The 10,491-nt window shown below is 43.3% G+C and overlaps 1 protein-coding gene across 2 annotated transcripts in view; it reads right to left on the minus strand.

Moving 5' to 3' along the window:
* The window catches only part of GPR161 (G protein-coupled receptor 161), a 12,165-nt gene extending 2,061 nt beyond the window's left edge, over window positions 1–10,104 (minus strand). The window contains exons 1-5 of one of the 2 annotated variants that reach the window (XM_019527307.1): window positions 9,545–10,104; window positions 6,599–7,010; window positions 5,352–6,076; window positions 2,396–2,500; window positions 1,003–1,122 (exon numbers count right to left, since the gene is read on the minus strand). In XM_019527307.1, coding sequence (XP_019382852.1) covers window positions 1,003–1,122; window positions 2,396–2,500; window positions 5,352–6,076; window positions 6,599–7,010; window positions 9,545–9,584 — 1,402 coding nt within the window. In that variant the 5' untranslated portion in view covers window positions 9,585–10,104. The remainder of the gene's footprint in view (window positions 1–1,002; window positions 1,123–2,395; window positions 2,501–5,351; window positions 6,077–6,598; window positions 7,011–9,544) is intronic. The other variant, XM_019527308.1, reaches the window with a different exon arrangement.
* Between the last annotated feature and the right edge of the window lie 387 nt (window positions 10,105–10,491).

A 10,491-nucleotide genomic window follows, 5' to 3' on the forward strand; every position in this document is an offset into this window, starting at 1 on the left:
GGGGGGGGGGGGGGGGGGGGACACGACATTTGCTTGAGATGGTTTGGGCAGTGATGATCCTGCCTCACGCAGGGGGTTGGACTGGGTAACCTCCAGAGGTCTCTTCCAGCCCTGCTCTTCTATGATTCTGTAATGATTCTATGAAGAGAGAATGCAGTAGAGATGGTCTCCTATTAGACTTCCTTATTTTTATGTATTACAGCACGCATGTAGAAAAGATTCTCAGATATTAATGCTAATAATAATACTAATCAAATGTAATTCAAAAAGTGGTATTCGTGAAGTATTACCCTTGCTTTCTTCAGATTTAATAAATTTGGTAATTTACAATCAGCCTCTTAGCCCAAATTACACTAACTGACAATCTACACAAATTAAACTTTAGCTGTCAAAAAAGTTCTGGGCTCTGTGAAGAGGCAGCTGGGTTTCAAAATGTGTGCTCTCACACAACTCATTCCCAGAAATATGCTTTGCACCCCTGCAGCTAAACTGCTGTGTCATGAGCACCTTTGCAGCCACATAAGAATTAAGTACAGCTCTCAAGGGCTCCATATTGCCCCTTAGGCATCGTGGTAGCTAGACCAAACTAGACATTTGTTAGGAATTGCAAGCAATGTTTACTGGGATGGGAATAGCACTTCCCTGCTGCTCACAGACCAACCAGTAGTGTCTAAACAGGAATGGGCGGAGAGATGCAGTCTGGATAGGAAAACAAATCTATTTGGGTTGCTGATGTAACCACTGTGAAGCCACAGATGCAGCACTGGGGAAAATGAGTGAATCTGCAATAAAGGATGGAGTAACCACAGGCCACCCAAAAAGGCTCTGGAGGCATTGGGGGAAATAGTGGAGCATATAAGCACTCACCGCAAAGCAGATGGCAGCAGTACCTTCTGTGTACTGTGGTTTAGGAGAGGATTAGCATACCTTCAGAGGTGCACAGGACCAACCAAGTGCGCAGCCCGGTTGGTTCTCATCACAGCCAAAACCTCCTATGCTTACCTCTGATTTGTTCCACTTCGTCTTCAAATGTCACAGAACTCCTCCGTCGAGGAGGATAAATGCAGTGCGGGTGATGAACTCCATCTGAGCTGTAGTCTTCAAGCAGCATCACATCTGTACCTGCAAGGTCAGAGTTTTTTAAACAAAACTTACTTGCTTCCAAGCAAATGTTTGGAAATCATAACTCCCAAGAAGACCTACCTAAAATTAAAGAATGACAAAAACTTTTTTGTAGGCTTTAACCCTCACTTTGAAAGATGCCTTAGCTCTGCAATTTCAGCGTCACTCTGTTTTCAATGGCAGAGACCATCTAGATTGAATTAAATAGAAACAGATAAGGATACTTGGGGAATTTAGAGGACCATTTGCAGCTAGGTATTCAAATCCTTAGGAGATTTCTTAGAGTGCACCTATCCTGCTTCTGTGGCACTCCCAAAAGCACTGCTGAGAAGGCTGGTCCTATCCATCTGCTCTTGCATCACCACTCCAAACCTGGAAATGAGGCTGTGAGGCTTCCCTAAGAGTATCTCCTGCCCTAAGGGCACCTCTGTATCTGGTGTGCCTAAAAGTGGTAGTAGGAGAGGTCCTCAGGGTGGCTTAATTTCTGGGTTTTGTACATACAGAGCTGGAATGGGCAGGCGGGGCTTGCTTCTCAGTGATATTCTCAGGGGACCTGCAAAGCAATATTGATAACCCAGGGTGCCAGGAAGAGAAGGGTTTTCCTATCATCCTTATCACCTACTGCCATCAAAGCACCTGCTATTCCAAACTAGAATAAGGTTCCATTCAGGGAAAATCCCACTTTGACAGCTTTCTGCTCTCAGCATGCGAGTCACAAGCTGGAAGAGAACAATGCAGTTCATCAGCTAGTAGAATGTCTTCTGCTGTCTCTATTGCTCCAATGGATTGTAAATGGGGATTTTAGATGCTCCCCCTCCCCCCTCAGCTGGGAGTGAAAACTACTGCCAGAAAAATCCTGGCAGAGTCCCATGTGCATTTCCTGGTTATTTGAGCTAGACAGAGAGCTTCTGCCCTGTACAACAGACTCTAGAACAGAATGGCCAGATGAAACCTCTAACAAACACTTTGCTTGCTCAGCTCCTTGTAGGGACAAGGAAGGTCACTGAAGAGTACTAGAAAGAGAATAGAGTAATAGGACGTGCTTTTAAGGGAAAGAAATTAGTCTGCTGGACTAAGCACAGCATAGACACAGTAAGCTCCACATAAAAGGAGAGGAGCAGCTAAGGCTGTTCTGCTGTGAGTACCACAGAGAAATGCTAAATATTATTCTTCTCCTACCCAAAGACATTGCTATATAAATGCAGGCTACCCCACAGAATTCTGCAAAAGTGCAGGCAAACTTCTGTATCAGAAAGGAAAACAAGAGCGTTACCTGACTCCTGGGAGCAGCTGAAACCAGTGTCACCCGTGCTGCTGCTGTTTCCTAATGGTCGTCCACCAGCCATGAGGGCTGTGAGATGGGGAGAGAGTCCCAAGTCTACAAAACAGTGTTAGCACTACTAAGTTGTGCAGATTGACTATAGCCATTGCATCATCAAACAACATCCACATCCTAGTACCAATTCCACCTGCTAGCTTTCCCATTTGTCCTTCTCCCAATGGCCATGTCATAAGACAGGCCCTATTGCCAGTCCTTCAGAAACCCAAGTCATCAGATACCAAATCATTCTGGATTATTTCTACAGGGCAAGTACTTGCCTGCTCTCAGCACTTTGCAAATGTAAGCATGTTATTGGAAGACTGGACTGAGCCAACAAACTCAAACATTTAGCACTGCAAAAATTGCCAGGTATTCTTCAGCCACAGAAGCTTCATGGAGCTATAAAAGATCCTCATGAAAACCAGGTGCTCAGTTGCATGGCTCAGTAACTCTGAGCTAGCTGGAAACCTGGCCTTTTACAACCTGTTCTGGGAAAGAGGATATTCTGGGTTCTTTTCTAGGTGTTGTCTCTGGAGCCAGTTCTGGGGCTTTCTTTTTTTCTATCAGCCTTTGGCTGGTAAATGTAGGATAAATTTGAAACTGTCTCTTCCCCCCAAATAATACTTCCTATCCTTCCAGGGTCTTACTCTCAGAATTTCCTGGCTGAAGCAAATTCCATGCCCTTCCCTCAGTGTTCTTGGTTCTCCTTTCCTGTTTGGGGTCTCTTTTCCTCCAGTGTTGACCTGGGCACACAGCTCTCCCACCAAAGACTATGGGAGAGGCCCAATTCCTAGAAGTTTTAAAGGGTTCAGAATAATACTTCATTATTCTACAAGATAACTAATCTCTGAGGAACAGCAGAGGCAATGGAACTGTATGTCTGCAAACTAAGGAAATCAACTGTATCGGAACAGTTTGATTTCATTTACAAGATTCCCTTCACAACCACAAAGTTTAGAAACTATTAGAAAAAAATGCCCCCTGGAAGATGTGAATTTTTCAACTCTTGTACCTATTTTAATATACTACATAACATTTGATCTTCAGAAAGGGAAATATTATTGCAGCTCAGAGGGAGGTATAAGCTCTTCTGGCCAGAGAATTTGCAAGTTGGATATTTAATATTGCAAAGTTCTTCTTAGGCTTGATCCAAAGCCTGCTGAAACAAATGGAAAGATTCCCACTGATGTCAGTGGATTTAGGGACAGACACATTAAGAAGAGGAAGAATGTTCTTGCTATTTCTAAACAGGCTGCAAGTTTTGAGCAGTTACTTACTATCTACAAACCCATTTTCCTTCCCTGTTACACCAGTACAAACATGACTGCTTGCTAGCAAAGCTGCAGCTTGGCCTCTCAGGCCTTCCAGCATATAAAATATCTTTAAAACTAAAAAGAGTTAGAAATAGGGACTAGTCTTGGGAGGCTAATGGGCTTTCTCTAAGACCTGAATATAAAAGGACTTTGTGGAAGAATGAATTATTTCATTATTTAGCACCCACAAGACAACACTTGCACCCCATATAGTTTAACAATCCAAAAGGCAGACAGAAAGATGGTGGGATAGGCCTGGATATCTCCAGAGGGTAGTAAAAAATGTAGTTGCTTTTAAACATAAACTCATTGCATGTGGGTCTTGTGGGAGGATTTTAAAGGGACAGTTATTATATTTAAACTCTCACTTCTGTCTGCAGGAGTTGTACCTTGGTGTTTTACAAGGATCCCCTGAAATTACAATAACCAAAAGAAATTAAAGATTTTTTTTCATTTTGTTAACTATAAACATTAATTTCTAGTAAACTTCACTCTTTCCCCAGTATAATCAGTCTTCCTGGTGTGGTTCTTTCACACAGTAGGTGGTATTTCTCTCCTCAGAAACACCCATTTTAACTTTAGAAAACATTTAGATCTCAGGGACAAATCAAGTCTGGAAAAGTTTAGCCCATGAGGTAAAAGTCTGGGGAAGTCATAATGAACTGGCTGCATAATCTTACAATGGAAAATCTGGGGCAGCGTTCACTAGAACTAAAGAAAGGGACAACCTCACAGGGAGGTGAAACCACTTGGCAAACAAATTTATACTGAGCTTTAGTTGCTGAAAATATTTACACTTTGCTCCTTAAAAATATCCTAGGCTTGATTCTCCACTCTGTTACACTTGTTTTGCACTTGTTATATTCAATGTCATTCCACTGTCAAAGGGTTTTCACCAGCATAAAATCAGGGAGATGTAGTAGAAAATCAGTTCTAGTGAATATACTGCTGATACTGTTTAGCTTGAATAATCTGAAATAGGGTGTGTGTCCATGTGTGTGTGGAGGGTAGAAATGAGGGAAGGAAATTATTTTTTACTAGGCCCACAATTGTATCTCCTCTGGCATACAAAATGTTGCTCTATGAAGAGATGGGAGTGAGGAGCAAGGGAGATTACCCCAAACTTCCTTCAACTCAGTTATGTAATCTGAACAGAAATCTATTGAAACACCCCCATACACACACACCCACAGCAAAGAAACCTCTAGGCCAGAAATTCTCAACCAGGGTGCCTCGAGATGCTTTGAAGGGTGGTACACACCATTAGCACTATTAGCTTTACAAACATAATTCACAAGATAAACCCAAAAATTTCAAACAGAAATCCATAGTTCTGTTTTTTCTGAGTTCTTTGCAACAGAAAACCTGTTGCATTATTTTTCTGTAATCAAAAAAGAGTGAACATGAAGAGCTGGTATTTTCCAGGGGGTACCTCAAGTCTATCCAGTGGTCCCTTGAGTCTAAAAAGGGTTGAGAGCCACTGCTCTAAGTCATGTTTACCCAATCTATGAAAGATGTATAGTAAGTGCAGATCCTAAGCATCATCATTATTTTTTCATTGGAAGAGTATTTCTTTTTATCACTCTGTTTGTTACCTGTGATCCTATTGGAAATGCTGAATAACCTGGTTGTCCTATTACGTTGAACAAATGACTCCCGATAATACCGATCACCAAAGCACATTCCTAAGAGTTCCTTGCGCACAGTTTTGTTCCACAGTCCATAGATCAGCGGATGGCAAATGGCACTTGAAAATGACAGCCACGTTGCTAATGTCTCCAAAGCAGGGGAAATGCTGTTTTTCCCCCAAAGTGCCTCTGATGTGATTACAACCATATAAGGCCCCCAAGTGATCACAAAAGCACCAATCACAACCAAAATAGTGATGAAAGCTTTGCACTGATTGGCTGAGTAGACAACCCCTTGGAAAGCATTCCTTCGACTGCCTGAAGAGGAGGTGGAGGTGTTAGAGTTCTTTCTCCCATTCCTCTGTGCATCCTCCTCTACAATGACCACGCTGCCACAGTGAATTTTGCGTGCCTTCACCCGAGCCACGCGAAATATGAATCCGTAGCAGATCATCATCACCAGGAAGGGCAACAGAGCACACCAGATCTGCCAAAAGGCAGTGTAGCCTGCCTCTTTATGCCACGCAGCCACACACATCCATTTGAACTGGTCAAATTCCAAGGAAGACCAGCCAAAGAGGGGAGGGAGGCAGCCAATGAGGGAATGTAGCCACACGTACACCAGGGCTACCACCGCTCTGTTTCCTGTGATCTTCATTGGATAAACCATCGGGTACAGGACAGCATAGTACCTGGGAAACATAAAAAGAAGCAGAAGCTTTATTAAAAGGTATAACAGTTCACTGGCTAAGTCCAGTTAACAAGAGATTAAGATTTCCCCTTTCCTCATACCCCAGAGAAACTCCTTTCCTCCCAAATCTCAAACTGAATCCAAGGGACACTATTAAAAATGCTTCCTATTTTTACAACGGTTACTTTCCATCAGGAATTCAAAATCAAGAAATGCCTCCATTAAAACTGCACATGCAGCCATCACTCTGCCATTTTCCTGCCACTGATTCAATAATGCAATCCTGGGATAACCGTTCAGATGTACTTTGTGATATCCTGGGATAAACTGTTAGTACTTTTTATCCTGTGAGCATTTTTAGGATTTATAAGAGACAACAGGCGTGGACAAATGAACAATTGCACGATATGAGCGACTGCACTTTGTCCCAGGATAAAACGGTTTATTTACTCCAGGACAAATGAGACTTCTGTTTGTAGCCAATGTGGACTGAATTGCTGTGTGCCACAAGACAGCAGCTTACCGATCAATAGCAATGAGGCCCAGGGTAAGCATACTGGCCGAGCTGATCAGCATGTACAGCAGGGCAGAAAAGTTGCACCACACCACTCCAAAGATCCATTCCCGCCTGATGGAACTGGTGACGACAAACGGCAGCACCAGTATGGAGAGGAGGAGGTTGGACAGCGTCAGGCTGAACACAAACTTGTTGCTTAGTGTTAGGAGGTAAGACTTCCTGTAGAGGGTCACGACAATCACCAGGTTGCCCAAACAGATGAAGATAGCAATGACGATAATCGCCACTGACTCTGTCACTCTGACGGCCCCATCTTCCTGGGTTGTGAGGTTCCTCAGGCCTTTCCCATGGCTGAGGGAAGAGTTGGGGCTCATTGTCAGAGAACACAGGAGTAGAGCAGCCAGTACATGCTGAGCAACTGGAAAAAGAAGAAAAATCACTCTACAACATTCATCCAAGCTCTGTCAGAATTCCTAAGTCTCTGCATCTTTATACAAAGATCTCAGGGCCCTTTTCTAGCTATCAATCAAAATTCACAGTGCCCAGAAGCTGATAACCACTTCAGATGGGTGAAAAGAGGGGGAAAGACTTGCCCTAGGTCATATACAGCCAGTGAAAGTCAGAGCCAAGCAGAGAAGTCATATGGACAAGTGAATGATGGACAAGGAGACATTTTGCAGCATTTTAATATTTTCCTTTTTTTTAATTTCAAAACTGACCAGCCATTCAATAAGCCCTGCCCTCCCCAACACTTTATTTCAATTTAAAAGCAGTTATGTAAAGAAAAAGCATTTTAAATTGGTTTCTAATAGTCTTAGCGTATGCAGGAGACAAGTTTTCTTGTTGTGTACTCAATAAGCCAGTAGCTAGTCATACAGAGCTGACTAATTTCTAGTTTCTGAGTTAACATTAAAAGCAGCTAAAAATGCAGCTAATACTTTCCTCCCATGTCTCTTGTCCATGTAATCAATCTCAAGAACTGAGAAAGGAATGGTGTTTTATTGCTAGTGGTTGAAGGAGACTGTCCTCTGGTTGACTGTCAAAAGGAATAGGTATGTGCGAGGGATACGTCTTTTAGTAACATCTGGCCCACATTATAAAAATGTTTGACAGAACTTTGATCTAAGAGATATCAGTGTTTGTCACATCTCTCAGCTGAATGACATCATGCTCTCTCCAGGCCCCAGAAACATTGCTCTTGGATCCCCAGTAAGCTACCACAACCTTGCACTGTTTGCTGTATTCCTAACTGCTTACTAACTTTTGATTCCAATGGACTGCACAATCTCCTCTGTGAGCTTCAGACATCGTCTTCCCACTCCTTGCTGCCTCAACAGGCTGCTGATATCCTTTTTATCTTAAGAAGCACCACTGCTTAGCTATCTGGCCATTGTATCAATGCAAGACAACCTCATCAACTCTGCCTGGGGCAGGCCAAGATGGCCATCCACACCAGGAGAATATTCAACAGGGAAGAGTAAGTGCTTTGACTGCGGGACCTATTTCCCTTCCCTCCATATATCAAGTCTCTAGAGAGAGGTCATCTGGGAAGCATCCACTGGCTTCTTGAACTCCTACATGGGAGACTGGGCTCCACTTAAGGTTCCCTACTCAGTATCCCCTTCTGGATCCTTGCTTTTGACCGTATACCTTCAATCCTCATACAGTTTTGTTCATCTGTTGTCCTCCATAATCAGTTGAGCCCTCTTGTTTTTCCTGGTCTGTTGAAAGAAGATCTTTTTGTGTTTGGGGACAGACCTTCCTTTTGGCAGAGGAAGTACACAGGGACCAGACAGACCCACAACCTCAGCACTGCTTTTCCCAGTATGGCAGGTTTTTCTCCTTCCACAGCACCATAAAGAGAACCAGAGGAAGCCACCAGGCAGCCATCTCGCTGTTCTGTCAGTGAAGTCTTGCACTCTCACACATGTACACATATGCACAAAAACACACACTGCATCTAAACAGTCGCGCACACATGCACATGCACACACACACCCCAACAAAACAAAGCATGAATTACAAAAAAATTAGATTCCAATGGATATGAACCTGGTGCTAAAACTGTCTGGGGAGCAATGACACACAGTGGGTGTCCTGACTCTGAAAGTGACCCTGCCCCATACCTAATTGGTTGACAATATCCAAAAAAATACTCTGCATTTATGAGTTTGTTAAAGGAACAGAAACACTAATCAGCTAAAAATCTATTTTTTAAACAAATGTCTTCTGTGTGCTACTAAGTAAAACTTTAATGAATTAAAATCAGAAGATCTTTTAAAAATCTTTGGCTTTTCACTCCTAAAGCTGTTTGTTTCCTTTTTACCTTTCATTTGGTGCAGACTGTGGTCATTTTGGACCAGATCTCTGCCATTATAATGGTTCCTTGGTGATTTAGCAGCTGGCACAAATTAAAGCAGCTTTTAGATGGGGCTAATTTATGCCAGAGTCCAGGAGTGCTCAAAGAAGTCCAATTGTGGTTTAAAATCAACTTTTCCTACTTCCACCTCAGCCACGCAGAGGACTCTTCTGTCACAGCCAGGTTTTTTGCCCTTTCATTTTCATTTGCAGTCATACTTGCTTCCAGGTGCTGACAGAATGCTGCTATGTTTGCGCTGCTCCACCAGAAAAGGATGCTTACAGCCCAACAAAAATCCTTTTCAGCAGTATTAAAAGCCATGAAACATTATCATTATGTGACTTCTAAGCTGTTTCTGTAAAAGCAATAAAAACGCTGCTTTGTTTGGAACTAAACAATTTTGAAAGCATCTTTTGCATTTAACAAGAGCAACCCACAAATGGAAATAAAAAATAATGCTAAAGAACAGAGGGGATGTACATTTTAATTTTTAAAAACTTTTTAAAAATGGTGTTAATATCAATAAGGTGAAGAAAATGCATTTGGAAAACTCACAGATCACAACCCCATGTGGACACGTGCCCTGTAGATACCTAAAAGAATCTGCAACACATGGCCAGAGCCTTCCTGCATCTCTTAAGCATCCACAAGCATGGTCTGAAAACTTGACCTTTAACGAACAGAGAACAGATAGTGTCAGACAAGTCAGCTAGGCGATGACTGGAGCCCTGGGAGACAGCAGTGGGAGGCTAATTGCACTAAAGTGACTATTATGCCAGCACTCAATATTCCCACTGGCACTACGCTGATGGTAACTGGCACGGTAGGCTAAGATGCAAACCTGAGAACAAACCTAGTCGATGGTGTCTGTGCAGCATCAGTTATCGATTGTGTGTGTGCCTGCAAGCTCTGTGTGCCTTGAGGTGGTGGCCAAATGCGGGGTATCACACTACACTCCTCCACTCCAGAGAGCTCCTATGGAACAGGCAGTGCAGCGCAGTGCAGGAAACACAGGGTTTTACTGCTCTTTTGCTTGTCTCTCCTAGCACTGCCCCTCTTGTCTTTTGTATGCTAGTTTCTCTCTCCTTGTACTCTGCTTCCTGTGTGTCTTTGCACAGCATCTGATGAAGTGAGCTTGGGTTCACAAAAGCTTCTGCTCTGTGTGTGCGTGCACATATGTGTACAGATGTATGTGTAGAGATGTGTGTATATGCGTAGAGATGTGTGTGTAGAGGGGTGTAAGGGTAGGGTAGCCATGTAGGGGTGTGTGTATGGGCAGAGACGTGTGCGCAGAGGTGTGTAAAGGTAAGGTAGGTGTGCGTGTATATGGGCAGAGGTGTGTGTGTAGAGGTGTGTAAGGTCAGATGTGCGTACGGGTAGATGTGCATATGCAGGGTGTGTGTTGAGAGATGGGCATGTACGTGTAGGGGCGAGGCGTATGTGTGTGCACGCACATATGTGAGTGTGCAGAGGCATGTGCGTGTGTGCAGGGGCAGATGCATGTGCTGCAGATGTGTGCAGCTGTCGGCAGCGGGACAGA

The sequence above is a fragment of the Gavialis gangeticus genome, unplaced genomic scaffold, assembly GCF_001723915.1.
Source record: "Gavialis gangeticus isolate Ggan-Ray unplaced genomic scaffold, GavGan_comp1, whole genome shotgun sequence".
NCBI lineage: Eukaryota > Metazoa > Chordata > Crocodylia > Gavialidae > Gavialis > Gavialis gangeticus.